Source organism: Cucumis melo, chromosome 7 (assembly GCF_025177605.1).
Source record: "Cucumis melo cultivar AY chromosome 7, USDA_Cmelo_AY_1.0, whole genome shotgun sequence".
In the NCBI taxonomy this organism is placed as follows: domain Eukaryota; kingdom Viridiplantae; phylum Streptophyta; class Magnoliopsida; order Cucurbitales; family Cucurbitaceae; genus Cucumis; species Cucumis melo.
This window is the reverse complement of record NC_066863.1, coordinates 4,468,082-4,492,146: the sequence shown is the minus strand read 5'-3', so window position 1 is coordinate 4,492,146 and position 24,065 is coordinate 4,468,082. Positions and strand designations below refer to the sequence as shown.

The 24,065-nt window shown below is 34.3% G+C and overlaps 2 protein-coding genes and 2 long non-coding RNA genes across 10 annotated transcripts; 2 read left to right on the top strand and 2 right to left on the bottom strand.

Moving 5' to 3' along the window:
- Positions 1-1,426: 1,426 nt before the first annotated feature.
- LOC127150337 (uncharacterized) lies at positions 1,427-7,480 on the top strand. Of its 4 annotated transcripts, none has more exons than XR_007822647.1 (7): positions 1,427-3,795; positions 4,809-4,992; positions 5,113-5,271; positions 5,350-5,575; positions 5,655-6,093; positions 6,300-6,635; positions 6,735-7,480. It is a non-coding gene; the product is annotated as an uncharacterized LOC127150337 (long non-coding RNA). The 4 variants fall into 4 exon arrangements; XR_007822648.1 differs by having other exon boundaries at positions 1,428-3,795; positions 5,113-5,146; XR_007822646.1 differs by having other exon boundaries at positions 5,113-5,575.
- A 920-nt stretch (positions 7,481-8,400) lies between these two features.
- On the top strand, positions 8,401-14,327 carry LOC103501776 (uncharacterized). Of its 2 annotated transcripts, XM_008465465.3 has the most exons (8): positions 8,401-8,857; positions 9,040-9,123; positions 9,816-9,956; positions 10,504-10,569; positions 11,538-11,705; positions 12,857-13,144; positions 13,385-13,585; positions 13,944-14,327. In XM_008465465.3, exons 1-7 carry the CDS (start codon positions 8,609-8,611, stop codon positions 13,496-13,498), a joined length of 1,110 nt encoding a protein of 369 aa, XP_008463687.2. In that variant the 5' UTR covers positions 8,401-8,608; the 3' UTR covers positions 13,499-13,585; positions 13,944-14,327. The 2 variants fall into 2 exon arrangements, with proteins under 2 accessions (XP_008463687.2, XP_008463688.2); XM_008465466.3 differs by lacking the exon at positions 10,504-10,569.
- A 301-nt stretch (positions 14,328-14,628) lies between these two features.
- On the bottom strand, positions 14,629-17,691 carry LOC103501777 (uncharacterized). 2 transcript variants are annotated; one of them, XM_051087973.1, is made up of 4 exons: positions 17,169-17,691; positions 15,474-16,719; positions 15,019-15,326; positions 14,629-14,913 (listed from the first exon to the last, which is right to left on the bottom strand). In XM_051087973.1, exons 1-4 carry the CDS (start codon positions 17,223-17,225, stop codon positions 14,848-14,850), a joined length of 1,677 nt encoding a protein of 558 aa, XP_050943930.1. In that variant the 5' UTR covers positions 17,226-17,691; the 3' UTR covers positions 14,629-14,847. The 2 variants fall into 2 exon arrangements, with proteins under 2 accessions (XP_050943930.1, XP_008463691.2); XM_008465469.3 differs by having other exon boundaries at positions 15,019-16,719.
- Positions 17,692-21,422: 3,731 nt separating this feature from the next.
- LOC103501852 (uncharacterized) lies at positions 21,423-23,810 on the bottom strand. Of its 2 annotated transcripts, none has more exons than XR_007822644.1 (3): positions 23,770-23,810; positions 23,267-23,300; positions 21,423-22,187 (listed from the first exon to the last, which is right to left on the bottom strand). It is a non-coding gene; the product is annotated as an uncharacterized LOC103501852 (long non-coding RNA). The 2 variants fall into 2 exon arrangements; XR_007822643.1 differs by lacking the exon at positions 23,770-23,810 and adding an exon at positions 23,387-23,673.
- Between the last annotated feature and the right edge of the window lie 255 nt (positions 23,811-24,065).

Genomic DNA, 24,065 nt, shown 5'->3' with positions numbered 1-24,065 from the left:
ATTTTGATATCTTCTAATACTATTACGTGGTGGTTTGATTAATGATGAAATATAAAAGTAAATGTCCTAACATTAATGTCAAGAAAGGGTCTATGACACTAACAATAATAAAGCATAATTACGTATGGCTAGAGATCGCGTTTGAATAATGCTTAAAAATTGAATAGTGATACTATGTAAAACTTCAAACAAAACTAAGAAACCAATTAGATGGAGTTTGATTAGCTAGAATGAAGAACCATGTCATACAGATTTTACCATCACAATCATTGAGGAGTTTTTTGAGTTTGATTCTCTTCAAGTCCCAAGATTGTTAAACAACATTCACACCAACCTTGTGAGCTAACATTTTGATTAAAGAAACACATTAGTTAGTTAATTTTATGATCCTTTGCAAGCATCTCAAATAAACACATTCATTGGTTATCCTTTTTTAACACAACCAAATACTAACAAAATGTTAAAAATGATTCTATGAGGTTTTTGTACGAATGACCCTCTCAACATGGTTTTTATGATTGATGTCTCGCCCTTTACAAAGTTAGTATTTATAACATTTTGTTTACGCAATAACTTACTATTCTATTTTTTATTTAACGTATCATGTTAGAGATGATTTATGTATCATCCTATTGCGATGAGATCATTCTTGTTGGGATATTCATTTTTTAGACAAATTTAACAAAATACGAAGAAAAAGAAAAGAAAAGAAAAAAAAGAAAACACAAGAAACATTCTAGGGGTGACCATGTAGCCCCATCACAATAACCATCTCTATTGCGATATTCATTTTTAATACCTTAACAAAATGGAATAATGAGTTATCACGTAAGCAAAAGTTTATAATATATCATCTTTACGAGAGGTGGGTCATCAATCATATAAACAACCTCTAAAAGTGTCAACCTTACAAAAACCCCATGATTTTTCAATAACTAAAGTCACTTTTTCCATTTACAAAACCACTTTTAAACATGTTCATATTCCATTTCTTGAGTCCTAACCTTTGTATCCGGAGGTTATTCAATAACTCGACCTTTAATCATTTAAAATTGATTTTTGTGATATGAAAACCATGTTGAAAAGTATAATTATCAAATATTAAATTACAAGTGGTTAAAGTTATATTAAAATGTGACTTCCTAAGTTGAAAAAATTGATTTTAACAATGGCTGCTAAAAAAATCGATCCTAACACATGCACCAAATGATTGATCTAACTAATTGTCTGTTTAGATGTTTAATTTTAAAATAAATTATTTTGAAAAAAACTATAGTGTTAGAAAGCCACTCAAAATAGATTTTTAAGTACATTTTCAACAATTTTTTTTTAAAAAAGTTTAAATAAAAATAATATATTTTTTTCTTAAATCAATCCAAACTCAAGTAGCTGTTTGGGATTAGGGTAATCACTGTGCGGTTGGCTTATCACAACCCGAACCCCCATTTGGGTCCAAGGATTATGGAAACCCTTGTTTTAGGGTTTTTGTAATTTCCGTTTTATCCCTACCCTATTCATCTCCACTCTGCCGAAAACCCCTTCCATTTCTTTCCCTTCAACCCGTGTTTCACTCTGCCCTCAATCTGTGTTGAAATTTTGGATTCTTTTCTTCTTCCACTTCCAATTTATGTGGTTTCTTCTTCTCTCTATTCTCTTCCATCTTTGTTTTGTGTCAATTTGTTGAAATTTCCGTTGATTCTTTTTGTTGAAAACCCCTCCAATTTGTTTCCCTTCAACCCGTATTTCACTCTTCCCTCAATCCGTGTTGAAAATTTTTATCTCTTCTTCTTCCACTTTCAATTTCTGTGTTTCTACTTCTCCCTATTCTCTTCCATTTTCGTTTTGCATTGATTCGTTGAAGGGAAGTTCGGTCGGTATGAATTTTTTCGCCGAAAAATCCATTTCCCCATTTACATGGAAAATGGGTTTCCTACAGTGATGCCCAAGGCCGATCTACATTCTCTCTCACTCCACGAAAACGAATGGTAGTTTGTTGAAGGCGACCCTCCATCGGCGCTGCCTCCAAATTTCTTTCAGTTTTCTCTTTTTTGCCTGTTCTCCGTGAACATGCATGTGCGTTTTTCCCATTGAATGTTTTTCTTGCCGCTCGATCTAACCCCTTTGCCGCTCAGTGTTAAACTTGGCATTTCGGGTTTCCGTTCAGTGATGTAGAATAGGTGCTTCTTGGTCTTGGGTGGCAATGGGTCTAAGTCGAGTATGGTAGGGAGTTATTCTTCTGTTTGAATCCTATTATTTTCAAACACAAGTCGATGATGAGTAGATCTTTATCTGTTTGCACATACATATGAATCTTTATGTTACATCTCATACATTTTGTGGTTGATTTCCATTCACTGATTTCATTACTTTTCGATTCACCGATTTATTTCTACTAATTTCAGATGTATTCCATTCATTAATTTCGTTTCTACTTTGGTTTACTGATTTCGGTACATTTTCGTTGACTAATTTATTTTGTATTTTTGTGTATTGATTTCGGTTTATATTGTTGTGATTAATCTTTTATCTATGCACTTGACAAAGTGATTTTTCGTATTGTTTCTGTTGGGATGATTCGGTCCTTTGTACATATACTTTTTTTGGTCTCAAAATTATGAATTCTCTGCTTCACTGTCATCAAAATATTTTTTTTTCCAAGTTTAGTTTAGTCATTAATATCTTTGGGAAAAAACCATTTCTTTGCAGATTGTTTTGTCCCTTCAACATATTGAGTTATCTTTTCTCACCGTACTTTTTGTGTAGCTTCCAATATCTACCTTTGACTATGCTTGGACTTATCCTTTAGCCTGATTTTGCAGAGATGCTCTCTTCCTTTTTTGGTGTGGTCATTTATGTCATTATTTACTCCCTCATCTCTCCCTATATAAACCCAAGTTCCTCCTTTCATTTACCACTTGATTTGTCATTGGTTGTCTTCTTCCTTTATTTTGAAAATTTCTCATTTCGTAGGTAAATGCTTCTAAGCTTTCCATACTTTTGTCTCTAATGTATGTTTCTACCTTGTTTTCTCACGTATGTTTCTGCCTTGTTTTCTTACATACATTCCATATTTCTTTTTTGGTACTCACGTATGTTTTAGTGTTTTCTCACGTATGTTTCTGTCTTTTTTTCTAAGTACATTCCATATTTACATATTTCCTTATACAATTCTTCTGTCTATGTAAAAAGATTTCTTTCCTTCTCTCCTAATGTATGTTTCTTTCCATATAAATGTACCTTACCGATTTGCTACTATGTTATGTACTTTTTTTTCCTTCTAATGTATGTTTATTTACATATTACTGTACCTTACTTATTTTTCAGTGATGTTTTGACCATTATGAATCTCCTCTTAATGTTAGATAACTTTACTTATTGCTATTCATTTTCTTTCATGTCTTGCGGCATTTTGTACCTTCTACTTTGGCTCCTCATGCTTTGTTGTTTGTTTTTCTTCCTTCATAATTGATGTTTCCACAACAATGAAATCTGGTTCAACTTATCGAACCGATTTCTAAACTTTGAGGTTGCTTAACATCTATTTCGAAAAATTATTTTTATGTTTGTATTCTTTTTAACACACTATTTTTATGTTTGTATTTTTTTTAACGCACATCTTTGAATCTTTATTTCGGGTCCTTTCTTCTATGCACAAGGTATGTAATTGTTCCTTTTCTGTTTTTTTTCTTCATTTCTGCTGCATTTAAAATACTTTTCCTATTTTCGATGTTTGTCGATTCGTAACTTCTTTACTTTTTTATGTAGAATGTCCGCGAACATCCTACCTTGTAAGAGGTACTACGAATTAATTGTTTGTAGATTCAAAGTTCCATTTCTATTGCTTTTGTTTTATTACAATTAAAATTATGTAATTTATTTCAATTTGTAGCGTACAAACTATCGATTTTGTAATTTTGTAATTTTTTTCTATGGACATTTCATCTATTTAATAAATTTCTTATTATTTTGTTTTATCCTACGCTTACAAAGTTTGAAATTTGTTTCCTTTTTTGACATCCACGGCCAATACATTTTCTTTAAAAAATTACCATCCCAATGTGAAGATTTTCACTAGTACGACTCACTTTAGTTTAACAAATTATTTTACTACAAATTTTTTTACAAAAAACTTTCCTAATACCTCATAATAACAATCATAGGCGTAAAATGTGAATTTCTCTGATTGAAACATAATAGAAATGAGAACTTCACATTTTTTTTAAGTTAAAAAGTTTGAAATGGTCGTTTCTAAAATATGTCCCTAAGTTGTCCAAGTAATTAAATTAACTACATTTAAGACGTAATTCACTTCAAATTTCACCACATTCTAAAACCTGTTTAACTAATTGTCCTAAGTTGTGAAGAAAATTAAACTTATTAAAAACATAGTAAAGTAGTAATTATAGCACATTCTATTTTTAAAATAGTTAATTCACTATGACACATACTTGTAGAACTATAGTTACATTTTTTTTTTAAATTTAACTGCTACACCCTCTTAAAACAAGGTTTCAAATAACTTATTTGTCTTATGTTAAAATAAATGACTAAGTAAAGCAAACATTTTTCATTTGTTTTTACAATTTTTATTTTCGATAGTTTCTCAATAAAAGTAAACAATTTTTCAAAAGAAAAACAAATTATGTTTATTCTTTCAAACATGACATGTAATACACAAGTGCATCATTTTAAAATTTGTTTTTTTAGATAGTTGTAAGTAGCCTCTATATACTAACTTTATACTGAATAGAGATTTTTTCACAATGTATATCGACATTATACTAACAGACTTACTAAATAATTTTTAGGAAATTTTAGGTTATTCGAAATGGATCGACAAGCCCTTCTTGGAGCCCTAACTCCGTTCACACTGGCCCAATGTCAGATGCTTCTAACACTGTACAATACTAGGCATAAAGTTAGACAGCTTTAGTATTTTCGCATGATACACGAGTCTGATTTAGTGTGCCGACAAAGCACGCGAATGGACAGGTGAACATTTTTATTCTATGTTATTTACTTAGGATTGTCACTTACCTTTCGTCGACAGAAAATATCGATGTTAAGGAAATGACTGTCATGTTCTTGCATGTTTTTGTCCACGACGTTAAGAACGACATTATTCAAAGGGAATTCGTACGATCCGGTAAGACTATATTGCGGCATTTCAACCTCGTCTTGTTAGTTGTGGTATAATTCCCCGATGAATTGATAAAGAAACCGATGCTAGTAACAAACAACTGCACGGATCCACACTAAAGGTGTTTCGAGGTGTGGGTAGTCGAAGTCATCTGTATGTCACCTATCAGTACAACCCACTAATGTATGCTCGTTTGTATAAAACTATAGAATTGCTTTGGGACGTTGGACAAGACATACATAAAGGTGAACGTGTCCGCAATCGATCGCCCTACGTTCAGAACACGTAAGGGAGAAATTGCCATAAATGTACTAAGCGTATGTGACACAAAAGGAAATTTAGTATACGTACTGGTCGATAGGGAAGGATCCATAGCAGACTCGTGGATTCTCTGGGATGCGCTTGCACGACCAAACGGACTGCAAGTGCCAAAGGGTATTTACAATTTTTAATCTCATCACGTCGTTTTAAAATTCCATATTGAACACGCATAAACCATTAGTTCTCGTAATAGGATATTACTATCTGTGCAATGCGGATTATCCAAGCGCGGAGGGATTTCTCGCCTCATATAGAGGCCAGAGGTACCACTTGCAAGAGTAGCGTAGCGCTGGAAATGCCCCAACCATTGCAAAGAAATACTTCAATATGAAACACTCATCAGCAAAGAATGTGATTGAGCACGCGTTCTGTCTTCTGAAGGGTCGATGGACAATACTTTGTGGGAAGTCATACTATCCTCTTCAAGTGCAATGTCACACCATCCTAGCATGTTGCCTATTGCACAATTTGATAAATGGAGAAATGAAAAATTGCAAAGACATAAATGAGGTTGACGAGGCAGATTTCACAAACGTGGTGACCACTGCAGGAAACGACGTTCAGTACATTGAGACCACAAACGAGTTGTCTTAGTGGTGGGACGAACTAGCTGAAGCAATGTTCAATGAATGGTAGTTGCGTAACGCATAGATAAAACAAATTTAAATTAGAACCCCTGGGTTGTATGACAATTTAAATGACATGTACTCTTTATTTTGAATATCGAATGTATGTGTGCATGCTTTACATGAATTGGAAAATAGAAATTATAAGTCCTAATATTGTTTGGCATTTTGCTAAAGTGTTTCATGTATTTGTTTTCATTTGTCATTTTCAGTATGACAACCTCATCCCGTGCCCCCAAACATGTATGGACGAAAGAGGAGGACACTCTAGTCGAGTATTTAGTGGAGTTGGTATCCATCGGTACATGGAAGTCCAACAATGGTACGTTTCGACCAGGTTACCTGGCCCAACTTGTCTGCATGATGGGTGAAAAGTTGCTGGATGTTGTGTCCGAGCAACCACTGTAATAGACTGCAGAATTAAGACACTTAAGCAGACCTTCTAGGCCATCGCAGAAATGTAGGAGCCAACGTATAGTGGGTTCAAATGGAACGATCACGTAAAGTACATCATTGTGAAGAAGGAAGTCTTCGAGAACTGGGTTAGGGTAAAAAAAACCATACAAAATGTAACAATACTTGTGCAGGTTACATTTACTTTACATTTTTCGTATCAATAGTTTGAAGTGGTCCTGTTTTTTATGCAGTTGCATCCTGCAGCGAAGGGCCTCTTTAACAAACCATTTCCATATTACGACGAACTTGCATATGTGTTCGGATGAGATAGGACGACGGGTCCCTTTTGTAGAGACGTTCGCCGACGTCGGGTCTAACGAGCTTGTCGGGTATAAGGGATTTGACATGTTGGATGGAAACGATATGGAGTTCTCATCCATGTACAGCTAGGGGATTGATATGTCCTAGGAGGATGTACGCGCATCACAACCTTCTCGCGCGTCAGATGGTAGGCCTGGATCGAGCGACTCTAGAGAAAGAGGAGAAGCTAGCGGGAGGTGAGCTTGAGGTGATACATATGGCCCTAGAGTGTATGAATGACCAACTCAGGACCATTGTCAAGTGGCCTACGCGTGCACTTGCTAATGACACCTTTGTTCGCCATGAATTCTTACGTCTATTATGTGAGATGCCTAACCTAAGCAGTTTGGACAGAGCGTTGTGCCAAAGGCAACTCATGTCTCATATGGACGACATGCGCGATTTTGTAGAGATGACTGACGAAGAGAGGAAGGGCTTTCGTAGAGTCCTCCTACGAGACGTCTCAAGATAGTTTATGTCCTTTGGTTGGCTTACTTCATCTTTTCTTACTTTACTTGGATTATGTTTTTTACTGTTCTTTGTAATTCTATTTTATCAAACTTTTTTTTGGTGTATTTACGATACTTCCATGTGTTATGATTTCTACTCATTTATGCATACGTTTTTTTTAATGTTCTACGGTCGGTTTATAAAGTTTGGTTCAAATTAAGGCAATCTGTAAGGTGTATGTGAGTGAACAATTCGAAGAATATGATGTTCAAGTGCTACGTAATAAGTAATTGAATTCAAGAATATAAATATGGATGTATACGTTAGAGTACATAATGAAAGATGTTAAAAAAAAATGTACCTATCGCTAATTACAAAAACGCAATAACTAGCTTTATATTGTAAAAAATGACTTAGAATAAAATTAATAGAATTTGTTAACAAATTATTTTGAAATTGGTTAACTGTATTTACTAATTTAATAACAGTACACATGGAAAAAAATATGCAATAAGAATTTTTTGACGCTTTCGAAATAAAACAAATGTTCGACGCTATCGCTAATTACAAATACGCAATAACTAGTTTTTATTTCTAAAAAATGACTTAGAATAAAATTAGTACAATTTGTTAACAAATTAGTTAGAAATTGGTCAACAATATTTACTAATTAAATAACATTAGACATGGAAAAAATGATATGCAATAAGAATTATGGACGCTTTCGTAATAAAACAATAATATGCAATTATATGTTTTTTAGTATATGTACAATGTGAATTAAAAAAAAAAATTCATAAGAAAAAAATATTCATAACTCTGCATAGCCTTTCCCTAGACATATTTTATCATAAATTCTTCATAAACCTAGCTACGTAATCTTTACTCCAAACACATCTTATTAATAACACTGTCATAACTCTTCTCTCAAACACCACTTATCATAAAACTAAGTTTCTAAACTCTTCCCTCAAACAAGATTTATGATGAACTAATTTTATCCGAATACTAATTCTTTCCTAATCTAACCCTTCCCTCCAAACATTCTCAAAAAATTTATCACAAAAAAGGAGTTAAGTTAACAAAAGATGACAGCTTGCATCCTCATCCAACCATTCTTGTATTGAAAAGAGTGCTTAGAATTGTATCATTTCCATTTTTGTTTTCTACGAGTAAAAAATCGAAACTTTTCAAAAATCCCGTATAAAATGAAAACCGCCGGAAGATTACATTTTACAAAATTTACAAGTGAGGCTGAGCACAGTGGCCGTTCATCTTTTACCTCCAAAACGACAGCGGCACAGAGACAAAATCAATGGCGGCCAACGCCGGAAAATACCTCAAAACCTTTTCCCACTGTTTCGCCTCGGCCAATCGCATTCCCAAATTTCCTCTCTCTCCTCCTCTCATTTCCCCCTTCTCTTCTACCATCCACAAAAGACGTCAGCTCCTCATTTCCCCTTCACTTATTTCACACTTCTCTTCTTCTTCCTCCACTTCTCCTGCCCATTACGACTCTGCAAAATACCTATCTGTACGCATTCGGTGCGGGAAAGATATCGTGGTGAGCTTTTATTTCAATTTTTTAGTTTACCAAAAATTCAACTACAACTTGAAACCGTTGATTCAATGCAAGATCATGGAAAATGTGGAACAAATGGGGGGGGGGGGGGGGGGGGGCTTGCTGGATTACTGTTGCAATGTAAAGAGGAAATATTTTGACATTTTTGTTTTTCTGATATGCAGGATTTGCTTTCAGAAGCTCTGCTAAGTTTTGGTGCGAGCTCTACTAGTGTTGATGAAGACTGTGCATGTGGGAGGTCTCAAGAGGTGGGGTTCTTATCCTTAATTGGGTTTTTTTTCCCTCTAATTTTGAGTGGTATATGGATCTCTCTACCTGTTACTTGATTTGGAATGTTTACAATTTTGATTACCGTAGAGACTCTTAAATGATATGGAACTGAAAGGAAAGAAAAACAAAGGTTTTGAAACAAAGTATGTGAACTAGACAGTGTTGTAGGACAAAACAGAGGTTTACATATAGAAAAGTTGATCTCAAAGTAGATAAAACTAAATGCATATTATAGTGATTCATATGTAACTACAAGTGTAACAAATCTCAATTCAGTAAATTTCTATAGAATTTTTTGTATTTGATTGATGATTATGCTCTTCCTGAATTCCTTTCCAGATAAGTCCGCACAACTTTATATGCTCTTTTAATTGTCTATGCCATTTTATTTTCGTTTGTTGATTCTTTTTGCTTCATTTCATATCTTGTACCTAGAGCAATTGACTCATTTCACTATTTCAATGAAAAATCGTGTTTCCATTGTGTAAAAAAAAAATGTTACACTCAGGTCTCAAGAATATCTGTCTCTGCCTCTTTCTTGTCCATGTGATGCTGAAAACGATGCTGTGTTGGTAAATAGAAGTGGATGTGTAGAAAGAGTAATTTAGATAAATATGTTGATACTATGTTCCTGGCGATCAAAATGTAATGACTAATTTGCTTTGTGCAGATATATGTTGACTCAATATTCCTCGATGGTCAAGATGTAAGCAAATGCATCTCATATGCGGCTGATTCTGTAGGCTTGAAGGAGTTACCTTTCTACGAAGTTACAATTGGTGACCAACATGATTGGTTAAAGAAATCCCAGGTTTTTTTTTACCTGTCTGTTCTTTTTAATGGTAACACTTGGCTGCACATTGCTGGAATGTAACATGATTCTAGACCATGAGCAAAGCTCACCAAGTCTTATAGCTGTTATGTCATTGTGAACATGATTGTCTATTTCCAGTTTAGGAAAAATCTATCATTTTTGAGTTGGATCTTAACTGTAATAACTTTCAATGAGTAGCTAAGGGAGATTTTTATCATTGTGACAATTAGGAGTGTGATATTTAGTGCTCAGGAGTAGAACAGATTGTATGAGATGTCTACCTGCTTGATTTCGCTTGCTCAGTAATCCTGGTATCGTGATTAAATTTTGATAGGAATGTTGGATAATTATCTACATTTCTATCACATATTAATGCTTCGGGTGGAAACGTAGATATTGAATGTTAGTGTCCAAAATTTCCCCCTTTTTCTTAAAAAACACTGCACTCTTTTAAGGTAGATGTTCCATCTTCCACATGTGGTGATGAAGCTCGACATTCTAAATTTAGTTACTACGTAAATATAATATCTTTCTTGAATTACAGGAATCGTTTAAGCCAGTTAAGGTTATGGAGGGACTTTGGATAGTGCCTGAGTGGACAACTCCCTCGGTATAATGATCTAAACATTCTCTTTCAAGCTTTCCACACTTGTCTGTCCATATATTTATCAATCTTAAATTGCAGTTTTTTTTTTCTTAATTTTTAATTATTAGAATTAGCGGGGTTATTGTATGTTGAAAGCCCAAGGGTTTTTTAGTCTTCTATGTTGCCCTAATTATGTTTTATTATTTTAATTAGGCTTCTATTGCCTATAAATTAATGCTTCCCTATATCACCAGTGATATAAGAAAATAATAAGAAAAATTTGCGACGTGGTTTTTCTCCCTAAACTAAGGTTTCCACGCAAAACTTGTGTTTGTTCTTTGTCTCTACTTGCAATATTAACCAAACTTTCATTATAAAATTTCAGATAATAATGTGTGTATATTTCTCTTTTGAGTTCATACCAGGGGCATGTTTTTTGAGCTCATACTAGGGGCATGGAAGGTACACGGAAATCATCTTGTTGACCTAGTGGTCAATATAGGTCATGGCTTTAATAAAAGACTTAGGGGGAATGAGTACATTCTATGGTGGTTTTGGTACCAAATTGTTGTAGGATCAGGTAGGTTGTCTCCTAAGAATAGTCGAGGTGCACTTAAGCTGTCTTGGACACTCACAGATTTCAAAGAAAATGTATTGCGATCTTGTTTACTTCATAAATATTCAAATTCTATGTCTTCCTTGATCAAAAGAATAGCTGATAGCCTTATATTAGAGAGTGAGATCGTGTTTACTTTATAATCAATGTTTAGCATAAAGAGAGAATTTTCATGAGCAAATTGAGCTGCACTTAGAAACTGCATGTAGTGTTATAGCAGTTAGCTATGTCCTTCAACGGTTCAACCAGTCTTTTAGGATAGAATTTCAGCCTTTGATCACAAAGAAACTTCAAACTTTGATTGGAAATAGGAAAAAAGTACGTATGATTCTTTGATACTATCCTAATAGAATTACGCATTCCGTTATTTGTACAGGATATCCATGCGACAAATATTATTCTACATCCTGGACTGGCATTTGGAACGGGGGAACACCCAACTACAAAGTTGTGTCTACAACTACTGCACAGCTTAGTGAAAGGAGGGGAATATTTCTTGGACTATGGCACAGGAACTGGCGTTCTTGCAATTGCATCACTGAAGGTACAATTTCCACAATATTTCAACCAACATTCTTAAAACATATACCAATACCACGTGGTGCTCTTCATGATTTTTATGGGAGAAAAGGACTAAGCTGGCTTGGAATCCTTCTAAAGAAGATTGCTAGTAAATAAATCTACGTAACTACAGAATTTTCATGTTTTCGGCCTCCTTTCTATCATCTCCAACCATATTATGACCCTGGAAGAAAGGATCTAGTTTTTAGATTTCCTTGGGATTCTCTTGTAGTTCTTTTTTCCATATCTTTTGTGCCCCTCCTCCCTTCAAGGAGCCACTATTTTCTCTCTTTAGAAGGTTAAAATTCCTTGGACAGTGGAATTCTTTGCCTAACAAGTTTTGCATGAAAGGGAAAACTCAGGGTTAAGACTCTTTTTTGTGCAGCCATAATGTTCAGTTCTTTGTAGGGAACAGGAGGGAGGATCTAGTCAATCTTCTGTGGTATTATCTGTTGGCTTTCTCCCTTTGGACGTTTTTCAAAACATTTGGGGGTAGATAATGGACATGGCTCATAACAGTGGGTGTTCTTTCAGATTGAATTTGAACCCTCCTTGCGAGAAAGAGTTTTGTGTCAGACTTGTTTTTCCACCATTTTGTGGACATTTGGCAAGAGTAACAGTAGAATCTTTAGAGTGTATGAAAGGTTTGATATGTAGCTTTGGAAGTCTGGTTAGTTTTAACTCATCTTCATAGGCATCCAGTAATCGAACTCCTTGTTATTATCAGCTTGTTATTCTTGTAATTACTCTACGTTTGTTTTGTTGGTAGGATTGTTTTCTGTTTGACTTGTACATTCTTTCATTTCTCTTTATGAAAACTTGGTTTCTTGTTTTATTAAAAAAAAAAAAGAAAACTACAGAATTTCCCTCGAGTGTTCTGATACAGTGGTTATCTAGGCAAAAGAGGGGACTAAAGAAAATCCACTAAAATACCATGGTATTCACCTAATTAGCAAGAAGCTACCCCTCGGTTACATTTTTATGCATTTACTAACGTCTGTACACATCTAGAGCTACCTGTTATGTTTCTCTCCATCCAACATGATTCTATTATGTTCACACCTCAACTCGAAGTGACATATTATTAAGCCAATGATGTTGATCATTTAACTTGATGTACGATTGCAATTGCAGTTTGGGGCTGCCTTTTCTGTTGGAATCGATGTAGACCCACAGGCAATTGAATCTGGACACAAAAATGCTGCTCTGAATAATATAGAACCTGAAAAATTGCAACTTCATCTGGTTCCTAGTGATCTTGCAGAATACAAAGATTGTGAAACATATATCTCTGGAAAGGAGAACTTCGATATTGTCATTGCTAATATACTTCAAAATCCTCTGCTAGATTTGGCTGATTATGTTGTCTCTTATGCCAAACCTGAGGCAGTCGTTGCTCTCTCTGGTATTCTATCCGAGCAGGTATCTTCTTGGACTAGAATTATTGGTCAAAAATACAAATTTTAGCTTGGTAAAGTACCAATCCAGTCACTAATTTGATTGAGGGTCTGCTTGTGAAACAATTTTTTCTACTGGGTAACATTTGCTCAGTTAATCGTTAATGCTAGGTGTGTGTGTGATTGTGTGGAATTAGTCCGATTGGATACAGAAACCTACTGGAAACACATTGTTTGAGTGGGCTATGCTCTTGTACATTAACAGGTTCCAGCTATTATAGAACGATATTCACAGTACTTGGAAGGCATATCAGTGTCAACTATGGATGATTGGGCTTGTGTGAGTGGCAAAAAGAAAAGGCTGCTTTCTGGCAGATGATAGTCTCACTCAGATATTTCCAGAACCTTCACAGAATAATGACTAATTTGATGAAGCAGCATCACAACGAAACCTAGTAATTATCGGGTAAGTCATGCAATTTCTACTGGCCTCGCTAATTTTACAATGGAGAGTTTAATGAAATGAATATAATTGGATAATTTATTGTTAGGAAGTGCTAGAAATTTTCATCATATTTTACATTTAAGATGAACCAAGGGCGTTCCTTCTTTCCTCCCTTATTCGGTCCTTCGTACGTGTATTAGGACTGTAGGAAGTTATGAAACAAGGTAGGCCCGTCAGACATTCGAAATCACTTTCATGGAATCTGAATGTGGAATAATAGACTATCTCATTAAGCTAGAAATGATGTTTTCTTTTCAAGTACTTTCTTGTTACTAGCAGAGGTAAAGAATTTTGCCATCACTGTTTTCAATGCTTGCAGGAAATTTTCTTATTGTACTCACTCTCATGAGGCTCCAAGGATCAGGCAACAACCAAATTTTGTTCGAAGTGCCAAATTCTGCAATCAACTATTCCTTCTGAAAGCTGAAATATCATGTGAAGTTATGAAGAAGATGATCTAGCTCCTCCCATGCTTCAACAACAGAATCATATTCATAGTGCACGGCGAAATGAGGACAAGAAAATTTGTGCTTTTAGTCTTAGCCATGTTGTACTTGTAACTTAATGTAGTCGTCAAGTGTTTAAAATTGGTATTTGCAAAAATAATTTATTTAGTACTTTCACTGAAACTAAAATAGTAACGCTGAATGAAAACTTTGTATAGAATGCCACCTACCTAAGTTCGATCTTTTCTGACTTGAAACTTCCTTGTCCCAGTTTCTACACTCTTTTTAAACAATGGAGAGATTCTCGGTAAGTTGCTTAAGTTTTAAGGCAATGTTTAGTTCACAAGTTAACTGAAGAATTATGTCTGCTTAGGATTCTAAGGAGAGAAAAATATTCAGGGACCAATCTCGATATTTCACACTAATACTTAAGAGTCACCACCTAGAGGATTTTGTTTATTTGCTCTAACATGATAGAGAATAGAATGTGAAAATAATAATGATCATAAACTAACCTATACCAGGCTTGTCATAACAATCGAAACTACAAGAGAAGGCTTTGTAAACACGAGGGAATCCCCTTTGATCAAAAAATCATTTGGAACATTGTGATGGAAATGTCAAGAGACAAATATTAACAATTGACCGCACTAATTATTGTTCATATTTTAAGGACTATAGATCCTTGGCATAGAAAGTGAATGATCAATCACTTCCAGAACTTTACAATCTTTTCAATGGCAAGCAACAGGATCTTCCTATATGGCTGCAAAAATGTTACCGCTTGAGTTGCCTCCTAGTCAAAGCGGGAGCTCTCTTTGGAATGTAAACCTTGTAGTTCACCTGAAATGAATAATTATCGATCCATGCTTAGAAGTTTTTAATAAACTACCATCATTAGACTCACTGCTGAACATATAAAGTTGGTCGGTATTTCAATATCCTCACCTGCACCATTTCACCACCCCGCATCACAGACATGGTTTTCTGTTCAAACTGTGAGCTTTCTCCACTCTCTTGATTGGACATATTCAAGCTATCTTCTCCTGAAATAGAATTAAGGGAAGAAGAAGGCTCGTAAGCTGAAGAACCTAAACCATTACGAATATTTAGATCATCGTTATTCCTCATTTGGGTCTGAGTTTGAGCAGTCTCGCCTACACCAACGTCAGATATGGATGGCTTTGTTTGGACAGATTCCTGAGCAGCAGATGTCTGCTTTATAAGAGAATCAACTTTTGGCTCAGGCCTCAAAGCTGCAATAACCAAATTGCTTCTGTTAGTTGTAGAACAAATATCTGCATCTGCCTTCTGGCAAATATTATCATTTATAACCTCCTGGTCTAATGAAGAGATATCCTGCTTCTGTTCATTCATACCATTGCTTCCATTGGAAATCTTACCCAGATTCTGTGAAGAATAGACAGGATCATGCATAGTTGCAACTGCTGAATCTATTGCATCCATAGATTTAACACCATTCTCCTTAAGTATCATTGAATTTATCGCATTCCCTCCACCCTGTCTAGAGAACCGTTTGCTATTTATCTCAGCATTATTCTTAGGAGATGTCACATGAACTGAGTCAGAGACAGGAGAACGCAATTGCTTAGCAGCATTATTATGGTCAACTTTGCAATTAGCAATAGTTTCCACATTCCTTGGGGAAGCCCCTTTAAACTTTCTAAGGTTTTCCAAAGCTCTCTGCCGTAACATTGACTCTAAATCAATACAATTTATGCTGTCAGTATTATCAGAACATCCATTCTTTATTTCATCTGAAGAATGATCATTAGTTACTCCTCCATGGTTTTTGTTGCTACCTTCATTTTGAACTCCACCATCCTTTACAACCATAGAGTTCCTATAGTTAGGCACATCCACTTCCTTTTCATTTTCTACTACCAGTGCCTCTTTTGTTACAACATAGTCTAATCCTCTTTTACCCGTCGCATCCTTACTATCCATCTCTCCAGAAGAAGGGTGGTCATCACTAAGCTGATTAGTGACTTCTTCTTGTTGTTCATTCCCAACAAACGTCTTTAATTTATTTTCCTCCCCTACTACAACAATTATGGATCTTAGTCGTCTAAAGTTCTTTTCAACATAACTGTCATCATCAACCTCATTCTGATAATCACTACCTTCACTATGTAAAGAGCATGGTGAACGACTCTTCGACATGTATCTACCACTTCCGGTCTTTCGCATATTTCCTTTCCTCTTTGCAAACCTGCCCCTACGCCTAACAACTTCACTCTCATTGCTGGTTGTAGTCCCATTTCCACAAGTTGAGCAGCTCAAAGAGTCACTATGACCAACGCTCACATCTCTTCTACGCTTCTTTTTGTTGGCCTTATTCACCTCACGTCGGTCATTTCTCTTTGAATGCTTCCTCTTTCTGGGATTAGGAGAGCATTCCCTACTTTGACGATCATGAGATTGCTTTTTGAATCTCTTTTTACTAGGCTTCACATTCTTCCGCGTCTTGGATCGAGATCTTCTCACTTTTTTGTCATCCTCCGAGCTAGAAGAAGGCACTGAAGTTGAACTTTCAAAATCAGTGTCAGAGCAAGAGGGAGAATCGTGGCGATACCGCTGCTTCTTGGACTTCAATTTCCTACTACTCTTACTCTTTCTCCTACTTCTCTTCATGGTTCCACCCAAAAAAATAAAACACAAAAAAAAAAAAGAGAACGGATGCAAAAGAAATTCGCATCGGCATCAAAGCAAACTTATATGAGGCAAAAGGGGGAAAAGAGGGAGAAAACATCCATATTTTACCCGCAACCACAATACGAACATTACAATTTCCAGTTGTCAACCGAGAGAAAACAGAAAATTACTAAGAAAGTGAAAGACGAAGGAGAAACTCCTTCACCCAAACTTAAAATTCAAGCATGTAAATCGACTAAGAGAAGCATACCCAGACATATTCGTCAAATGCTATGGCAAATTACAGCCTAATCAATGAACATTTACACAGCGACCAAACAGAACATCCAGCAAAAGAGGGGAGAAATGAAATAAAGCCAAGACCCAATTGAGATATCAAGAAAAAGAAACAATCAGCGAGCGAGGGATGAAAAACAAGGTACCTGGGATGAAGAAGTCTTGGAACGCTCCTTCTTGCGAGAAGAAGAGGCTTTTCCCATCTGGATTTAACCTGCAAAATCCACCCCCGAGAACGAAAAACAGATAACAAAAAGAAAAGGGCAAAACAGATTACAGAAAAAGAATCGATTTTGAATGTGGGAATTAGGGTTGAGAAATTGAAATTGAGCGAAGAAAATGGAGGTTGGTTAATGCAGGGTTTGCTCTGTTTTGCGGGAGGATCTCATCGTAAACTGGAGGTCTGTCCTTCCTTCACAATTTGTCTAAAGATCTTTCCATTCGCTCCTTAACCTTTGTACTTTCTCGCTTTGGTCACTAAACCACACCATATCTCCTTTTTTTACATGAATGCTCCTTTTCGAATTTATGGAGCTTATGAAGAGATAGGAGTTATGATTAATTTGAATTAGAGAGGGTATTGAAATGCATAAGGATAGAAGACAACGAGAAAATGCACCCATAAAGTGTAAAAATGGTAAGAAAAATAATTCCTGTTACAACTGTGTCCAAATGCTCAATCCAACCCTGGAGTTTGGGTTACATCACATTACATCCCTATTCCACTATGGATCAATGAACAATCCCTATAGCATTTTGAATATCAAATTGGTTATTTTAGTTTATATGATATAATAGTCTATTTCTTATAGATAAGTTATGATAATATGTTTTTAATAATGAGAGATCGAAATAATAATATAATAATTATAGGTTATAAATAATTTCAAACACCTCGGTTATATTTAAAGTTTAGTGGACTATTATAGCTCACTCCATTAATTATTTAAGTTAGAAGATGAAACAATTTTGAGACGTTGGTTATCATCTTCTCGAAAATGCGCTTTCTAAAAAAGATATTTGTCCTACTCAAGATTTTTCTAACTTAAGTAAGGTCAACTTCATCGCTAAAGTAACAGTAATTTAGTTATATTTTAGGGTGCATTTTGGGAAATGGTTGAGTTATGGAAGGGTTAAGTGTTATGATAAACCTAGTTTTATCATAACCATTGTTTGGGGGAAGGGTTTAGAAATGTATTTTTATGATAAGAGGTGTTTGGGAGAAGGGTTGTGTGGGAATGGTTATGATAGTGTTATGAATAAGATGTATTTGAAGGGAAGAGTTATGTGGGTAGGTTGATAGGAATTTTATGATAAGATGTGTTTGGGGAAGGGTTACGTGGGTTGGATTATGAATATTTTTTTTTATTTAGTATTTTTTTTTTAATTCACATTGTAGATATACGAAAGAAATTATTATTGCATTTTTTTCTTACGAAAGCGTCGATCTTATTGCAAATTTTTTTTCTGTCTGATATTATTAAATTAGTAAACACAGTTGTCCAATTTCGAAATAATTTGTTAACAAATATTACGAATTTTATTTTAAGTCATTTTTTACAAATATAAACTAATTATTGCGTATTTGTAATAGCAATAGCATCATACATTTACTTTTAATATATTTAATTACGTGGTCTAACGCATGCGTCCATATTTGTATTCATTAATTAAATTACTTATTACGTACCACTTAAACGTCATATTGCTTAAACTGTTACTATTTGTCTTAATTTAAAAGAAATACTTTTAACCGAATTGAAGGGACGTAGAAGGGAGAAAAATAAAACATATGCATAAACAAGTACTATACATGCAAAAAAAAAAAGTTTTCTAAAATAGGAAAACAAATAACAGTCAATAACATAGTTCAAGTGAAGTAACAAAATAACAAGCAAGCTAGTGAAGTAGGGACATAAACTATCTAGAGATGTCTCGTAGGAGGACTCGGCAAAAGGTCTCCCTCTCATCATTAGGCATCTGTATGAAATCCCACATATCGTCCATATGAGAGAACAAGTGTCTTTGCAACAACGCCCTATCCAAACTAGTTAGTTCCAGCGTAAAAATTTGTGGGCCCACATGGTCATCATTGGCAAGGGCGCATGCAGACCACTCCACAATCGTCTTGAGTTGGTCGTTCGTACGCTCGAGGGCCATATGTATGACTTCAATCTCGCCCTCTTGCTGGCTTCCCCTCTTCCTCTTCGATCCGCTCGATTCGGTCCTACCCTCTGATGCGCGAGAAGGTTGTGATGCGCATACTTCCTCCTGGGACATGTCGATCCCCTGGCTGTACATGGATGGGAATGCCTCGTTCCCATCTGGCATGTCAAATCTGAAGGGATGAAAACCCTTTTACAGCGGAAGAATTACATAAACCCAATTTTAATTGGAACATTAAAAAATATCAATACATTGCAAAATTATAAAATTAATTTATATGGCTAAGCATGCTTTCAAGAAAAATATAGAGAAGAATAACTTACGCTCGTTGGCGACTCTGAATCTACCAATCACCAATTTGGGCATCACCACTTGGATATCTTCCTATTATCTGATTGAGATGGTTTGTGGGAACCAAAATTGGATTGAGGGAATTTTTCCAGAGAGAATGTGATGATCCTTTTTTTCTTAAAAAAAATCACAGAACGCCTTCTGTGTTTTTGTTACGCTAAGAACTCTCTCTTCTTCAGACGGAAGAAGAGGGAAGTTAGAGAGAACAAATGAGAACGTGGGAAAACCACTCACATTCCTTATTAATTTAATAAATAAATATTAAATTAATATATATTAAAATAATTAATAAAATTATTAATTAATTAATTAATTAATTAAATCATATTTAATTAATATTTTATTTAAATCATATTTAAATGAATATCTCTCGCATAACTTATAATTTTAATTTAATTAATTTAATTAAATCAAATTTAATTAAACCAAATTAAACTAAACTATTAATTAATTCTCCAATTAATTAATTTCTAAATTAAATATCTTATATTTAATTTAATCCAAAATTTGAATCATATTCAAATATAAATTTCTCTTATAATCTATAGTTTTAATATGTATCACATACACATTAAATTTTAACCTATAGTTTTAATATGAATCTAATTCACATTAAACTAATATTTGAACTCATTCAAAAAATTTATTCTCTCGTAATTTAATTTTGAATCATATCCAAAATTAAATTTATATAATAAAGTTTAATTAAAATATAAACTTTATATTATAATGTATTAATATACATTATATTAATTCCCAAAGTAAATTTAAACATTTCAAATTACAACCAATATAAATAAATCTCATTATTCTTTATGAGCTAGGAAGGGGACCTAATGGACCTACAGATTAGAAGCTACAACGATATGAGATTAATTAGTTAAACTCATTAACCACATTAATTAATATTCGTTAACTGTGTATACACTCTACTAAAGACTCACAGTTGAACTCTTCTCACTATAGATATATTTCTATATCCATGAATATAGACTAATACCAGTAAGTTAGTTCTCCACAAGTGTTCATAACACCAGCTGGGTCAAATTACCATTTTACCCCTAGGTTACTTCTAGTCCTTAAATACTAATGCTCCTCTAATGAACAACATGTTTATGGTCCAACCACTAAACAGAAAACCCCTCTCGTGCCATAGAGAGGGTAGGACCCTTTGTTCAAGTCTCGGAGACATTATTTAAGGGAACACTTATCTACTTACCCTAAAGGTAGGAAGGAGTGAATTCCATCTTGTGTGATTATGTTCCCAGCTCCCCACTCTGTCTTGTCCCCAAATTGATAAGCATATTGAGTCGGCAATCTGGCCACTCTCACCCGTACAAATCAAAGGACAATCCAACGCAAACAGGAGTTCATAATACACTCAAGATTAAGACTAAGTCACCTAGGTCATCCTAATGAAATAGAAATCCAACTAGTTAACGGAATTACATCTAGTGATTACTAGATCGTGGTCCAGTCTTATGCAAACTCATTGCATAGGATACCCTCACTTGCATGTCGCATACATGAAAGCATTAGATCAATGTGTTTTTATCAAATACAAAGTGAGCCGTATCCATAGTGTTAACAGGATAAGGTATCGAACCTTAACCCTATACTATAGACCCTTTAAGCTGATCTTGAACATTGATCCCCATATGTCTCTACATACTGTTCAAGACTCATCAAACAACTTAGGATGTTACTTTATTGGATTTAGGTTATTAAGACAAAACTAATAATATAATCAATAACACTTATTGAAATTATAATAATAAAACACTTTATTAATAATGATCAATTGATTATATTTACTATCTACGAGTTTTAGGACATAAAACCCAACAGCGCAGACACGACATGCAAATAATTTTTCGGCCATCATGCTACCAATTGGGCTAGGTAACCTGGCTAAAACGTACCATTGTCGGATTTTCATCATCCCATGGACACCAAGTCCACTAAACACTCTACAAGAATGTCCTCCTCCTCCTTAGTCTATACATGCTTCGGGGCACGGGACGAGGTTGACATACTGAGAATGACAAACGACAAAAGACAAAAAAAAATACATAAAACCAGTTAGTAATTTTACATTTCGACATTTACAAAACTGAAACGACTGGGAAACAATATTATGACATATAATTTATGTAAAGTATGCACGGTTACATTACATATGAAAAAAAATACGGAGTAAAGGTCATTTAAATTGGCATACAACCGATGGGTTCTAATTTTAAATGCATTTTAGCTAAGCGTTACGGAACTGTCATTTTGTGAACATTGCTTCAGCTAATTCTTCATGCTAGTGAGACCACTTGGTTGTGGTCTCAAGAACATCACAATCATTTCCTCAACATCGACAATGATCTCTATCGATGAAAGACCAGCTACAGTCCTAAGTAAGTGGCATAGAATTGTGAATGTTCGCCTGTCCATGCGAGTGCCTTCGCGACACACAAGATCAGATTCGTGTATCATCCAAAAATATGCAAGCTACCTAATTCTATACTTTGTATTGTACGGTATCTGTAGGAGATGCTTATTGTCGTTTATTAGTGCCTCTAACGTGAAGAGCATCTGACGTTAGGCCATTGTGAATGGACTCCAAGAAGGGTTTGTTGATCCATTTGAAATTACCTAAACTGTCGTAAAAAAGATTTAACTAACTATGTTATTACAATGACCATATACAGTGCACATAAAGTTAGTATATGGAAGATACGAACAAATATTTCAAAACGAATAATGTGAAAACCATGGCAACACAGGTTTCATCATGTATCAAAAAACAATTTGTTGTTTAGTACATATAAAGTGCTTCATTTTTACTTCTACTCATTGAGTTTAGAATAATTGTAAAAATCCTTCTCGAAAACAAATAACTTATCTTGGTTACAAGTTATTTTGAACATTGTATGAAAAGTTATACTAAATTGTGTTTCAATGAAATTACCTTACTTTAAATTATCTAAAAAACCTACGGGCGAGATTTGTTAAAATAGTTATACAATTAAATTTGATAATGAATGCAATATTTTTTTCACAATAAAACAATTACAATGAACTGTGAAGATATTTCTTTTAAACTTGTGAAAATGTTTGATTCATGGAGTTTATGAAAACTAGTAGAAACAAATGAAAACAATTACACTAAAAACTTGTTTCAAACAAATTAAAATAATAGATTAGGGTTCAATTTTAGAATGTGAACATTCATTTTATATATTTGTTTTATGCTATGAAATAATTAAGAAGAACTAACATGTGTAAAGTTTATTTATTTATTCATATTGCAATTTTATTTGTTTCATTTTTTAACATGGTATGACTTGTCATTTACAGGATTTTACGTGAATTAATTTTAACAATACAGCGTTAAGATTATTGTGTTATATGTACATTCAATATTGTTACACTAATTTTATTCATAGTTGTTAAATTCATAGTATGGAGATAGTAGTTTTCGAAAAACATAAATTGATCGTGCATATCAAAAAATAGGTAAACAACTTTTTGAAAATAAATAGTGCATATACTGAAGCATAATAAAATTGTTCAACAAAATGTGCACTAATAAAATTACAAAACCCATTAAAAGAAAAATTGCAAAACTAAAATAGAAGTTTGTAACAATATAAAATAAATTACAATCTTCACGCTAACTAACCATAAAATATCAAAATAACGAAAAAAGACCTACAAACGATCATTACAATAGTACCTCTTAAAAGAGTATCTTCGTGAATGGGGACGTCCTGCATAACATAAACAACATTAGGTAGATTTCTACATAATACACGATAAGGAACAAAAGAATAGAAAGAATATTACGTATACATACCTTCTTTGACAACCAATACGACCTCAAATGAACATTGAATGTGTAAAGCCATTAATAACTAACATGGAAAGAATAAGAAAATGCAAATTTTTTTAACAAATTGGTAGCCTCTTTTGAAATCCATTCAAAACAATTAATAGAATTTCATGGTTTTTGAAACATCAATGACAATGGAAAAAACACGGAAGATATACGAATAATAAGAATGCGCGTAAATAGAAAATAACAAACAACGAGATGGACAATGCTAGTACATTAGAAACAGCCAAGGAAATGACAAAGGAGGACAAAAGCATATAAGGAGAACATGAATAAAATAGAGGAAAACATAGCAAGTACATACAAAGAAGGCAGATTAAAAGGAGAATGAGAAAAAAAATTACCTAACCAAGGAGAATATATGAATAGAGAGAAGAATGCAGCCAAACGCAAGTAGAAGTGGTAAATCAAAAGAGAAAAGGTAGTATATATATAGGGGAAGATGGGGGAAGTTATGATGCCTTTAATGAACACAAACCAAAAAAAGAGAGGGAAGTAATACACTGCAACAAACATCAATATAATAAAGGAAAACGTGGAAAGTACATCCAAAAAATGGAAAGAGAAAGGAGAGTGATAAAAAAAGTGCCTACGAAAAGAGATAATACAAATAGTCGAACAATGAAGCCAAGCACAAGTG

Excerpts from the sequence above, each read along its gene's own strand:
- LOC103501776 (XM_008465465.3), top strand. The coding sequence starts at position 8,609 with ATGGCGGCCAACGCCGGAAAATACCTCAAAACCTTTTCCCACTGTTTC. Across the intron at positions 9,124-9,815 it reads CATGTGGGAGGTCTCAAGAG|ATATATGTTGACTCAATATT; the intron begins GTGGGGTTCTTA and ends TGCTTTGTGCAG. Across the intron at positions 10,570-11,537 it reads CTGAGTGGACAACTCCCTCG|GATATCCATGCGACAAATAT; the intron begins GTATAATGATCT and ends TTATTTGTACAG.
- LOC103501777 (XM_008465469.3), bottom strand. The coding sequence starts at position 17,225 with ATGGGAAAAGCCTCTTCTTCTCGCAAGAAGGAGCGTTCCAAGACTTCT. Across the intron at positions 16,720-17,168 it reads CCAAGACTTCTTCATCCCAG|AGAAGTAGGAGAAAGAGTAA; the intron begins GTACCTTGTTTT and ends GGAACCATGAAG. Across the intron at positions 14,914-15,018 it reads GGGGTGGTGAAATGGTGCAG|GTGAACTACAAGGTTTACAT; the intron begins GTGAGGATATTG and ends TATTCATTTCAG.